Source organism: Mirounga angustirostris, unplaced genomic scaffold (assembly GCF_029215605.1).
Source record: "Mirounga angustirostris isolate CCGP_5_RB_7025 unplaced genomic scaffold, mMirAng1.0.hap1 SCAF_15, whole genome shotgun sequence".
In the NCBI taxonomy this organism is placed as follows: Eukaryota; Metazoa; Chordata; class Mammalia; order Carnivora; family Phocidae; genus Mirounga; species Mirounga angustirostris.
In genome coordinates, this window is record NW_026991723.1 from 83438922 (window position 1) to 83452326 (window position 13405).

At 62.2% G+C, this 13405-nt stretch overlaps 1 protein-coding gene across 2 annotated transcripts in view; it reads right to left on the reverse strand.

Moving 5' to 3' along the window:
• The window catches only part of NR5A1 (nuclear receptor subfamily 5 group A member 1), a 28156-nt gene that overhangs the window by 10762 nt on the left and 3989 nt on the right, over positions 1-13405 (reverse strand). Inside the window, exons 3-6 of one of the 2 annotated variants that reach the window (XM_045882014.2) lie at positions 10907-11023; positions 10620-10761; positions 8007-8632; positions 1247-1366 (exon numbers count right to left, since the gene is read on the reverse strand). In XM_045882014.2, coding sequence (XP_045737970.1) covers positions 1247-1366; positions 8007-8632; positions 10620-10761; positions 10907-11008 — 990 coding nt within the window. In that variant the 5' untranslated portion in view covers positions 11009-11023. Of the gene's footprint in view, positions 1-493; positions 1367-8006; positions 8633-10619; positions 10762-10906; positions 11024-13405 lie in introns of those variants that run through there. The other variant, XM_064579192.1, reaches the window with a different exon arrangement.

Genomic DNA, 13405 nt, shown 5'->3' on the forward strand with positions numbered 1-13405 from the left:
ACACACTCACAGGGCGGTGCCCCCATTTCATGAAGCGAACACACACGCACACACACACAGGTGACCGTGTATGGTCACCTCACAAGGTAACGCGACAGACACGCACCCATGTATGAGTTCCCACACGTGGTGACAGGCAGATCTCAGCAACCACATGCTTAAGTGCGGCGAGATATGGCCTCAGAGACTTCGGCCGCATGTTGACATAGGCCAACACGAACACGCTCATACTCAGACTCTCCTATCTGCATTCACAGGTGGCCTCCAAGTCACACCCTTGGGACCAGCACTGCCGGGCCCTGGATGCCCTGAGACACCCAGGGTGAGAACGGAGCACGAGGACCAAGGGCCTGGGTTGGAGATAGGGGATGCGGAGCAGGGCCTCAGCCTCCAACCGCCACCCCCAGAGCACCTGTCAACCACTCTTCCTCCTGTCTCCCCCTCAGGACCGATGCTCCCCCCACCAGCCTAGACCCTGGCATCAGCCTCTCTTCTTGCTCTCCCTCCTTCCCTCCATTTCTCCCACACCTCCTCCCTCAGTTGGGGGTCCTCCTCCTTCAACTGCCCCCTCCCAGGTCCCCAGCATTCCACAATGGCCTCGACTTCCTCACCCCCCACCCCACCCCCTCTGTGTGTTTCCTCAAATACAACCTGGATGAGCCCTTCCTCACTTAAAACTCTCCCGTGGCTCCCTGCTTGATTTCAGGAGTTCCCAGCTCCTATCCTAGGGCTTCTAATTCCCTGCTCTGGGGCGGGGCGGGGGGCCCAAATTCCTTCGCCCATTCCTTCATCCACTCAGGATTTAGAGCCTTACTTCTCACCTCACAGGGCTCCTGGCCCCCCAAACCCACACACCAGCAGCCTCCGGTAACTCAGCAGTTCTAAACATCCTCCTGTGCGCCTTCATCCATGCTGTCCCTTCTGCTGTGATGGGGGTGGGACTGCCCCCCCACCACCTTTTATGACCTGACCGACCCCTATTTGTTCTTTCAAGACCCAGGGCCACCACCACCTCCTCCAAGAGCCTCCCTGACTCTCTCCACATCCCTGAGCTGCTTCCTAGGGGCTGGCACCTGTCAAGGCCAGGGCCAGGGCTGGTCAGAGGGAGGTCGGGCATGAACTTGGGGAAAGGGCTGACACCGGGGTGCCCAGGGCCAGCCCTGGAGAGGCCTAGGACCTCTTCTGGGCTCAGAATTTTGGAAGCACCCTTTAGGGCATGGCACGGGGCACAGTAGGGTCTGGTCACCTCCTGCCCGGTGACCAGCAGGATGCTGCCCTCCTTGCCGTGTTGGATCTGGCGGTAGACATGGTCAAATACTAGCAGCTCACTCCAGCAGTTCTGTAGTAGTGTCATCTGGTCGGCCACCTGGAGGGAAGAGGCATGTGTGGGGCTAGGGTCCAGCCAGGTACAGCCAGGGACCTTCCTCTCACCCCTCTCCCTCCCAGCTCACGATTCCGAGGCTCGCTTGGATATGTGACCTGGGCAAGCCGCTTCCCCTCTCCGTGCCCTTTGTGCCTATCTGCAGGGATCGAGCAAAAAAAAAAAAAAAAAGGTCCAGTGGAGGTGCTCAGAACTCAGACAGGCCTGGCTTTAGGCCCCGGCTCTGTTCCTACAAGGTGTATGACCTTAAGCAAGTTCTATAGCCCTCTGAGCCTCGATTCTCTCATCTGTGAAGTGGGCAAAGTGGGGCACCCAGTGCAAGGACAGGGACTGCCCCTGTGGGGGGGTGTCCTTCCGCCCTGGAGGGTCACAACATTCTAGTATAGCTAGAGTGGACGCTCGTGACCATGGCGAGTGGGACTCGGGACCGTGGGATGCCAGAGCCAGAAGGGCCCTCAGAGATCCTCTGGCCAAAACCTCTATTGTTTAGATGAAAATCTGCTGCCCGGAGAAGGCGAAGGATCGCCAGGCCAGAGCCACGGTTGGCCTTCTCAGTCCACAACCCTCTACAGTGTCCTGGGTGTTCGGAACTGCCCGGGGCACTGCAGGTCAGCCTAGGGAGATACGATTTGGACACCAGTCCCTCCCAGCACCTGCGGCTCATTCGCTGGCCGCCATCTGCCCAGCAGGTACTTCCTGGGCCTGCCCCGTGATGAGTGCAAACTATGACAGCTACTAGGCGCTGTGCTGCAGTTCCATGACCCCAGGAGGCTGGGACAGTTGCTATCCCCAGTCTATGAAGAGAAGACACCCCCAGCAGTCAAGTAACTTGCCCAAAGTCACACTGCTCCATCTGGTTCCAGATCCGTGCTCTAAACTGCCAGGGATGGAAGAGGACCCAGCGCGGTCACCCAGGCATGCTCGTTACCTCCCCCATGAAGCTCTCCCCAATCCCTCCTCCTTCCACGGCGCCCTCGCCATCCTCTGGCTGTGGCACCTGCCACATCTGATGGCGCCAATTCATGCCTCTGCCTCTCCCAGTACCTGTGGGGTCTGGGAAAGCAGGGCTGGTGTCCAGCCCATTGCTGGGCTCCCGGAGGAGGGGTCGGTGAGCAACTGATGAACAGATATGTGCTCCCAAGACAGGCACAAGGAGCACAGAGGAGCACAGAGGAACTACCCCCAACCCAGGGGCCAGAGAGATCCAGGCAGCCCCTGGCCTGAGGGAAACTGGCAACGCCCAATGACTAGCTCTCTCTTCTTGGGGGTAGGAGCCCCCTCCTCCCCTCGCTTCCCCCCTCCCCTGGGGGCAGCCTGGGACCTGTCTCCCCCCTCCTCCCCTCGCTTCCCCCCTCCCCTGGGGGCAGCCTGGGACCTGTCTCCCCCCTCCTCCCCTTGTTTCTCCCTTCCCCCGGGGGCAGCCTGGGGCCCATCCTCATGCCCACGGAGGGCAGGGCGAGAACAAGTGCACCGAGAGCCAGTGAGCAGCCAAACACACAGTCAGGCTTCCTTCAGGCCTCACCTGCCCACTCTTTCCCCGGCCCATGGTGGCTGAGAACAAGAGGGAGGGCCTGTCTCTGTCCTGCTCTGAGTCCCAGCCCCCCATCTTCCCTTGCTCACCTCATGCCTTTCTCTCCTGGTAGAAGGTGCTTCCTAGAGCCCAGCTCCTGTCAGAGCAAGAAGCCCAGCTGGGGCCCTAGGCTCAGCCACAGCTAGCCCTGGATTGGAGGGGCCAGGAGAGATTAAGGCTCGGGCAAGGCTGAATCACAGAGACATCTCTCCTATCTCTCCTCAGGAAGTGGCCAATCCCTGAAGAACCACGGGCAGGAGGCCTCCCCACCAGTTTCCGAGGAGGGAGGCAAGGCTCTGTGAGCACCTGCGACCGGGTCCACTCGCAGCATACCCGCCCCGGCCTCCTCACCCTGTCCTATCAACATTCTGCCCATGTTACAGATAAGGAGACGGAGGCTTGCCTAAGGTAACCAGAGGCCCCTGATAGGGCCAGGCTGCTGGAGGTCCCCAGGAAGTCCCAAGGCCCGAGTAGAAGGTGCCTACCAAGAGTCGATGGCCTACCCTGCGCGACCCAGATGGAGGCAGGGCAGGAGGGAGGATGTGTGGGGCTGGGCTCTGTCCACCCCCCATCGGGGCCCTTGGGCCTGGCTTGAAGGAACAGGGGGGTGGGGAGGTGGAAGAGTGAGAGATAAGGGGGAGAATTAGGAGATAAGCAGGCTGAGCTTCGGGCAGAAAGCAAGAGGGGTCACAGTGACCCGGCTGGCCAAGCCCTGGGTGCAGCAGACTCTGTACCCAGACCTCAGACCCCAGGAGTGGGGGCAGCCCTGCCCACGGGGCTGATAGGGGCGGCAGGGCAGAGAGATGCAATATTGGCTAAGCCCTGGTGCCCTGTGCCCTCTGTTTGAGTCCCCACTCAGCCAAATATCCTCCTCCGCCCTGATTTTCTGTTCTGAGAAACTGGAAAAATAAATCCTCCCTCTTTTGGTTAGAGAAGACATATGAGCACAGAGGTGTCCGTTGTGAAAGGCTCTGTGGGCCCATGGTGGACTCTCCTGCAGATGCTGCCCCAGCTGAGGTTCCCATCTACCCCCAGCCAAACGGACTCTTCACTTGCTCTTCCTCTAGATGGACAGATGGACACATAAAGACACCAAACTCCAAAACACTGCCCACACAGATGAGAGCGCGTGCACACACACACACACACACACACACCTCTTTTTATTTTCAAAGAAAACCAGAAGGCCCTAGCTGCCAGCCCTCTCCACAGGAAAGCAGGTGGCTAAGAGGCTCACTTAACCAAAGAGGGTGGTTTTCACCTTCCTTAGCTTTCTCCTGAAGCAAAGGTTCCTCCTCTGCCCTCGGACCTCCCTGGCACCCGGGGAACAAGGACATGTGCCATCCTGGCCCTGGGGTCCCTTGCCGGCCTGGCCTGTCTGCCCAGCCACCAGCCGCCCACCCCTCCTGCCGGTCTGCCATCAATCTTCCCGGAGCCTTGACACTTTGCAGCCTGCCCTGGAGAAGGGGTATTTATGGGTGCTGGGCTGACCTCCCTCCCAGCAGGACCCCCCTCCGGAGCCCCCTGGGGTCTGATCCGTCTGGCAGCCGAAGGCCAGCGGGCTCTGTAATTCTCCGGGAGCTGACATGCCACGGGCCGGCCACGGCGCTCTCCCGGCCGAGTGGTCGGCAGGCCATCGTTTGTCAGCCCGGGACTGACAGAGTTACTGCTGTTTAAATGAAACCATATATCTGAGCAGTTCAATCTGTTGCCAGTCGGGGGCCTCCGAGCTGGATGTTGAGGGTGAAGTGATGTCAAGATGGGTCATTAGGCACTCTTGGCCCTCACCTCCCCCTCCCTGATTCCTATCTGGCGTCCTCCCGGCCTGTCCTTCCTGGGAACTGTCCAGGGAGGCTGACTGCCTGGGCCGACACACTGCCCTCCACCGAGCAGAGCCGGAGCGGGGATAGGGGTCTCTGCCACCACGTTGCTCCACAGTTGCTTTCTAAGCCCAGGGCAAGGTGGCCGCGCAGCTTCTCCCAGAGCCCTGGGGCCCAGAAGAGCATGTGGATGGCCTATGCGTTCTCAGCCCTCCCGGCCTGGCCCGAGTACCTCCTGCAAGTAGAGATTACAGGGGACAGCAGCAGAGGGCACAGGAAGGAAAGGAGCTACCCTGCAGCCTACCAAGTGCTCCCGTGTGCTGCGCCCTGTGCGGGACTCCTGGCCCCTCCAGGCTCACTAAACCCTCGCTACAGGTGCGGGCATGCATTGTGGGCTGATGTCATGTCAACCCCCCGCATTTTATAGACGAGGAAACCACGGCCCAGAGGAGCAGTCCTTTGCCCACAGTCACTCCCGTGGTAGGTGGCAGAGCTGATGGAGCTGGAACTTGAACACAGGCTTCTCCAACCCTGGCCTTTGTTATTAACTTCTCTGTCACTGTCAACTCCAACACACTGCGATTGGGTGAGATGAAAAACAGAGACAGAGGGACATCTAAGCCGGTAGAGAGAATGGAGGAGGAGAACCCCAAGAGGGCATCCGGGCTCACAGCATCTCTGGCAGCTCAGCAAAGACCCCAGGCCCGGCCCTCGGCGGTGAGATGTCATCAGCATCACAGGGGGCTGAGTGGCCTCTAGGGAAAGTTCAGGCTCTGTGGTAGGAGCCTTCTCTGCCCCAGGACGGGGTGGCCCCCCACTAGCCCTGGCTCCTGGTCCAAGCTCTGCTTCTGACCCTGCCAACCTCTCTGGACACAGAGGACCACCTGAAACTCCCTGACACATGACACCTTTTCGTATTTCTAGGCCTTTCCCTATGCTGTCCCCCCTTCCTGGAATGTCCTTAACCTTCTCAGACTGCTTTCTGGAAAGGCAGAGATCAAAGAAACCCCTGATTTCCTTAGATAGAGCCATTTGTGCTGCTGCTGGGCCCCACTGGCCCCCTTCCATCGCTCCCAGAACCCTGGGCGGCCTGCACTGACCTCATCTGTGTGCCTGTCTGTCTCCTCCAATAGCCTGGCTGCCTCCTGGGTCCAATTCATTCCAAGGTCCCCACTGCCCTGCCCAAGTGCCCCATCCTCAGAGCTAGAGAGCTCCCACTCTGTCTCCCAAGATGTATTCTGCCTGGAGGTGGGGGGTGGGGTTGGTGAATGGTCCCAGAAGGGAGAACAGAGTCACTCAGCACCATTCCCGTTTTTCGGCTTCCCCACCTCTGGCTTTGCAAACAGACACCAGCCAGGGCTTGCCGGACCAGTAGGAAAGAAGTTCCACATGGCTGATGAGGAGGCCCTCTAAGGGCTGGGCTGGTACTTATCTGCAAGGCTCCTTTACAGAGGATGGTGACCATGGTTCATATTCCTGGGCTCGATTCAGAGATTCTGGGAAGGGGAAGCAGGAAGGTTTGGACCAGAGAGAAACCAGAAGCAGGAAAAAACACTCAGCAAAGCTGGGACAAAAGCACTTCCCATCCTGCGTGAAAAACCCCAAGAGACTAGGAAGGCGGCCAGAGGAAGTGCCCTGCCCCTGGATCCAGGGTTCTGGAAAGCCAGGAATGCTCTGCTCCTCCTCCCCTCCACACTGGGGGCTCATGGGAAGTCTGGAGGGGAAGCTGGCAACCAACCCAAGGGTCCTGGGATCTTCATCCCCAACCAGGGCCTCCAGCCAGGAGTGAAAGGCAGATGGGATTGTTCAAGGCCCTGCCTCTCATCCCATCCATGAGGTTGGCCTAGAGAGGGGGCATGGGTGAGAAGTCCCACCCTGCGGCAGATACAGGGCACATCCCCAGACCCTCCATCGTCGAAGCAGGAATCATCATCACCAACTCTTGACTCCCAGCGTAACCCAGGGCCCAGCCCCACGATGCCTCAAGGGCTCGCAGCACCCACCTTCTGTCTTACCCTGCCCGTGCCCGGCCCAGGCAGGCAGTGCCCCCGGCCCATCCGGCCATATGCCCCTGGAGGAAGCCCAGGCGTCAGTGCTGACAATGCTGCTCAAGGCTGCAGTGGCTCCAGCAGGGAGGGCAGAGGGCCCTGCTGTTTACATCCAGCCCCGGAACAGCCAGGGAGGCCGGCCGGGGAAAGCCAAACAGCGACCAGCCTGGACTAAAGACGGGTCTGTGCCCAGGCCATCGAGGAGGGCTGGGCCACGCCTGGGCTCAAGGGGCCTCAGAGGTTGGCAGAGCACCCCGTTCACAGGGAGCCAGGGCACCAGAGGGGCAGATCCCAGGCCTTGGGCCCTTCAAACCGCCAGGCAGGAGGGCTGGGAAGTTCTTCCCTATCTGGCCTCAGTTTCCCCTGTGGCTTTCTTGCTTACTTTAGCTGCAGGTACTTCAATCCAGGGGAAGGGAAGCCTTGCAAAAAAGGAAGACTGGCTCCTTTGGGAAGATCAGTGACAGGCCCCACAGTCCCCCACCTAGTCCCCACTGCACACACAGACACATGGACACACACACACACGAGACCAGCCATCATGCCCAAGAGATGCAGGGACAGCAGGACCTTTCACCTTAGCTGGGAAGGAGGACGTCCACAAACATTCCAAACACTGAGACACTAAGACCCCCACCTATGACATTTCAGGCTAGCAGGGATTGGTGGCCTCTCCAAATGGGAGGACAGGATCAGCTGTGTCCTCTTCTCAACACCCGGCTGGGGCAGCCAGAGACAGCCTCCAAAAGACTCAGCTAGTCCTTTGGGGGAGCTCAGGGTCTCAGAGGAAGAGAGATAAATGCCTACGGAGACCCTGACCAGATGAGAAAGGAGTAGAGACCTAGAGGGCTGGAGAAACAGAGATGCAGAGAGAGAGCACACCAGGGAGAGAGGGACAAGAGAAAGAGACAGAGGCGGAGATAAAGAAGCACAGTCTGTGACAAATAGAGACTCAAGAAACAGAGAAGAAAAGAGAGCAGGAGGGGTGAGGGAGAGGGAGCGAGGGGCAAGGAAGGCTGTGATGGGCCAGAAACACTCCTCAGTGTCCCCAGCAAGGCCTCCCTGTGCCCCAATACTGCCTGCAGCCAGTGGGCAGGACAGCTCCATCCAAGGGGTAACTGGGACTGAGGCTTGGGAGCCAAGAGGACACCCCAGACCCAGCGGCCAGCCAGGCGGGAGGAGGGACTCACCTCCAGCTCCTTGAAGACCATGCACCTGCGTGCCCAGTCCACGATGGAGATGAAGGTCTGGTCAGCCATCCTGCACAGGAGGCTGAAGGGCGCAGGCTGGTCAGGGCGGCCTTTGGCTGGTTCCTGCAGGCAGCCCACAATGCGCGCCCGCACCTGGTCCTCATCTGGCTCCAGCTGCAGCAGCTGCAGGATGAGCTCGGGCACACCAGGCCCTCCGGAGAAGGGCTCTGGGTAGCCATAGGGTGGCCCAGGCTGCGGGGGACTGGCATAGGGCTCTGGGTACTCAGACTTGATGGCACGGCCAGAGAAGGTGGGATAGAGGTAGCCGGCCAGCGGCCCGTGGGTGCTGGGCATGGCCATGGGCAGTGCTGGAGCCCCAAAGTCGCCCAGTGGCCCAGCAGGTGGACCAGAGGCCAGGCCCTTGGGCTCAGGTGCGTGCAGGCCAGGGGACAGCATGTAGTCCGGAGGCGGAGGGGGTGGGGGAGGCACCCCCATTGGGGGGCCTGTCTCCAGCTTAAAGCCATTGGCTCGAATCTGTGCCTTCTTCTGCTGCTTCAGGGCACGGTCTCGTTTGTACATGGGCCCGAACTTGTTCCGGCCACCCCGCATTCGGTCAGCACGCACAGCTGCGGGCAGAAGCAGAGGGTCAGTCCCAGCCCCCCCAAGCCACCTGCCATAAAGCCACACTCCCAGATCTTTCCCAAACTGTGTCACTTCCCCCACTCAGTACCTTTTTATGGCTCCCACTGCCCACAGATGAAGTCAGTCTCCTTAGCCTGGCATTCAAGGCCCTGTTTACCTCCTAGATCACCCTTTACAAGAGCCCATGTTCTTTCCACGCCACCTTATCTCCCTGCTCCTCCGCTTGGCACATCTCCTTCTTCCTCCACCCCGCCTTTGATATTCTTTCTGCCTCAAACCCTTTCCTTTTCTCATGCCTGCCAAACACCCAGCCCTAGGGTCACCACCTCCAGAAGTGTTCCTGGATTCATCTAGGCAGAATCCACTGTCCTTGCCCCAGATGTCCTGCCTCTTGTCCACTCTCATCCTGCTGAGTGGTATCATGCCATGTGACCCAGGCTGAGAGTTTCTGGGGACTCAGCAACGGGTTCAGGTGCCTAGTAGAAGGCCGAGCAGGGAGATGGTGGCAGGAAGCAGGCCCTCGTCACAGCCTTGCTCACAGCATCCAGCCCAGTCCCCGGTGTCCAGATGCTTCTTGACTCACTGCCCGACTCTGTCGAACCCCTACTGCAAAATGACTCGGGCTTTCCCCAGTGCCTTCAAATATGAAGCGGAGTTTAGGGCTGGCCCGGGTTCTGAGCTGGGAGAAGGGACCTCCCTGGCGGACCAGATGTCCCTCCGCCTGGCCAAGAATGTGTCACCAGCCAGACCCAACAGGTGCATCTCTGCAGCTGCAGTGTGGCCCCAGCCCCTGCTCAGACAGGACCCCACCCTGAGCTCTAGGAGAAGGGAGAGAGCAGGAGGGAGAGGGTGGTGCCCAGGAGGGGAGGCGTCCTGGAGGTCTGTTCAGCCGGTCTTCCTGCTGCAGGCGTGGAGAGCCCAGCTCTGCTCCCTCCGCTCCATCACTTGTGACAACTAGCTCCCCTGGCCCGGAAGGACCTGGAGCCAGGGAGATGGGGACATTCCCCTCTCATCTAGGAGTCCTTCCTCTAGGTGGCAGGACTTGGGGTCAGTGTCTCCCAGAGCCACTAGGAGCCTTCTGCACTGTTTAAAACTTTAGCCAACAGCTGCGTGCTCGGCGCACAGCCCGGCTGGGGCCAGCAGGGTGGAAGCCTACGACTGTTCACCCTCAGAAAGTTTGAGGTTTTCCTCCCCTCTGGGCTGAGAGGTGGGAGGCTGGGGGTGGGAAGGCGGGGATGGGCCTGGGTCCTCTGGGACCAATTGTCCCCCCTTCCCTCGCCCTCTCAGGGCCCTCCCAAGAACATGGTGGAAGGACTTTCACCCACCAAGCGAACGACCTGAGTGAACTTTTGGATGGCCAAACAGATGGGTGGGCTGGATGAATGACGGCTGTGATGATGGACAGATAATAACATAAACAATGATAATAATGGCAGTTCCTATGTGCTAGGGTTTCACACAATTCCCTCGCACTGACTCAAGGAGGAAGACACTATTGTTAGGTCCACTTTTCAGATGGGGAATCCGCAGCTCAGGAGGTTAAGGAAATGGCCCAGGGTCCATCAGCCTGTGCCTGGTGGCACTGGGACTTGAACTCTGTCTCCTAAAGGTATTAAACGCCCTGGCCCCAGCGGGAGTGTTGTAGGTCTCCTTGCAGAGGGAGGAGGTCTGCCCGGTGAAGCACACCCTCTCCGAGGCTGGAGAGAGGGTCATCTCCCCGGTGTTCACTTTCGGATACCTCTCGACCCAAGCCCGCTGAGCCTGCCCGCATCCCCTCACCAGGCGGAGCCACTCCTCACCCCTCACCCCGCAGAGATCCGGCCCTCCCGTCACGTGAGGGGCCAACAGTCCGCTCCAGAAACTTGAGGAAGGCCACGGGAGCCCTCCTCTCACCCCTTCCACCCCCCCCCCGCACCCCCGAGCCCCGCTGTCAGGGGTCAGCGGTGGGAGGCCGCCGCGCCTCGCGCCCACCTTCCAGGCGCATCCCCACCGTCAGGCACTTCTGGAAGCGGCAGAAGGGACAGCGCTTGCGCTGCGTCTTGTCGATCTTGCAGCTCTGGCTCTCGGTGCACGTGTAGTGCTTGTTGTTCTGCACCGTGCGCTTGAAGAAGCCCTAGGGGAGAGCGGAGTCAGCGCGGGAGGCGGCCAGGCCCCGCGTCCCTGTCCCCGGGCCCGACAGGGCTTGTCCCCGCGTCGCGGCCGCTCGCCCGCCCTCCGAGAGCCTAGCCCGGCCGGCCCGCCGCCCGCCGCCCGCTCACCTTGCAGCTCTCGCATGTGAGCAGCCCGTAGTGGTAGCCGGACACCTTGTCCCCGCACACGGGGCACAGCTCATCCAGGTCCTCGTCGTACGAATAGTCCATGCCCGCGGCGTCCGCCTGCGGACGGAGGAGAGGGTCACGGCGGGCGGGACGCGACCGGCAGCGCGGCAGGCCCGGGGCCCGCGGGGTCGGCGCCCCCGCGGCGCTGCCCGCCCCCCGTTACCGCGCCCTGGGCGAGGCCGCCCGTTGCAGGGCACCCATTCGAGCGCCCTGAGCAGCCCGCACTGGGATGCGGCCCGAGCGGCCCGCGCCTCGGCCTTGACCGCCCCTGTCCCGTCGCTCCTGCTCCGCGCGCCCCCCGCCCCCTCTCCCGGGGGCTCCGCGGGCGAGGTCTGCGTCGCGCCGGATCTGGGACCCTCGGTTCGGTGCGCTCGGATCCGGATTCGTTCGTCTGAGAACAAAACCCCGATTCTGAGAAAACGAGATGGGCTCCGCCGCGGGGGAGACACCGGCGAACGCGGCCAGAGTGGGGCCTTGAGTGTTCTGGGGATCGGACAGGGACGAGGGGGACAGAGACAGGGTCTGGGGGAGACCGAGAGATGGGCCGAGCGAGAGCGAGAGATACCGACCGACGCTGCCTACGGAGCGAGTGCCCTGGGGCGACAGAGACAACGAAAATCCGAGACTGACAGAGACACACTGATGCGGGCAGAGAAAACGCGGGGGAGACGAGACAGACAGAGAGACACGGGGAGGGAGAACGAAAGAGAGAGAGATCAGAGACACCGAGAGGCAGAGGCCCAAGAGAAACCCTGAGAAAGGCAGACGCAGAGCCAGAGACAGCGGTAGACGAGAGACAGCCCGAGACGCGGAGAGGCGAGAGAAGCCCGGGAGAGAAGAGGCAGAGAGGGGGACAGGGACACCGAGGGAGAACCTGGAGAGACGGAGGCGCCCAGCGAGGGGGCCGGGCCGGGAAGACGCGCGGAAAGCGGCCGACGCGGGCGCCCGGGCTCCGAGGCGTGGCCCCCGCAGGGTCGGACGCCGCCGGGGGCTCGCGCCGGGAGAGGCGGAGAACGACGGCGCCCCGGACCGAGAGCCCGAAAGCGCCGAGCCGCCGGGGCCCCCGGGCTGGGAGAGACAAAGCCCGCGGCAGCGACGGCAACGGGAGGCGCGGCCCGTGCCGCCGAGACCGAGACGTCGGGCGGAGGGAGGGCGCAGCGGAGACGCCGGGTGCGGAGTCGCAGGCCGGGCGCGAGGCGCAGAGACCTCGGGCGGAGACACCGCGGGCTCCGCGGGGCCGAGCCCGAGGCGGCGGGGAGCGACCTCGGGCGGAGAGTCGAAGTCCCGCGGAGGGAAGCGCGCAGAGCCGGGGCCCAGGAAGCGAGAAGGGGCGCGACGGCGGCCGCGGCCCGCCCGGCGCCCACCTGGAGGCTCCTGCGAGCAGCAGCGCCCCGCGTCCCGCCGGCGCGGAGCCCCGCACCTCCCGGCCGCGCCGCCGCCGGCGATGAGCCGCACCCGGGCGCAGCGCCGCCTGCCCGCGATGACTGCCGATCGGGCCGGGGGCGGGGAGGCGGGGGCGCGGGGCCTCGGAGCCTCCCCCCACACACCAGCCTCCCCACCCCCCGCCGCGTCCAGGGCCGCCCCGAGGCGCACCTGGGACCCGGGCCCCTCCGCCGCCAATGCGCGCTGCGCGAACCCGCCTCGCCGGGGCCAGGGGCCGGCCCCTCTATATCAGCGCGTGCGGTATCCGGGGGCGGAGGCCCGGCCCGCGCCCTCCCCCGCCACCCAGCCCGGCGAGCGCCTTTACCCTCACCCTCTCGGCCCCCCATTCCCAGCCCGGGCGCCTCGGAATCCGGGCAGGTGCTGGGCGCCTGGGAGCCTCAAGCCACCCCGGAGGCGAGCCCCTGTTTGCTCATCCAGCTTAGTCGTGGCAAGGGCCACGCTGGGGGCGCTGGTCAAAGTTTTGCAACGTGGAAGTGGGTAAGGGCGAACGTGGGGGTCCATGGCCAAGGCACGGGTTCAAGGCTAGAAACCAGGTTCGCGCCCTGGCCCTGCCATATTTCCTCACTGGAGAAGCAAATCTAGACACACACACACACACACACACACACACACACACACACGTCACACACACACGTCCTCAGTTTGCTTATCTGCGAAGCGGTAATGATGACTGGACTTCTTTAAGGGTGGGCATGCGGGTGAACCCAAGAGGTGTTGGCAAAACGCACGCCTTAGCACTGCGGAAGCGACCAGTAGTACCCAGCTGGGCGACCAGGGGCAAACCCTTTCTCTGCTGTAGGCCTCAGTTTGCTTGGCCGGAAATGGGAATCCTCCGAGGTCTGGCGAGGACCTGAAGCCACGGAGGGCGCGGGAGCTAGGAGAACAGAGGGACCCCCTTCCCCCTTCCCGTTCTGAGCCCTTCCCCGGGCTAGGGGAGGGGGTAGGGAGCGTCCGGCATCCCCGGGACAAAGGGGTTGCCCGGGCCGGGCTACGCTG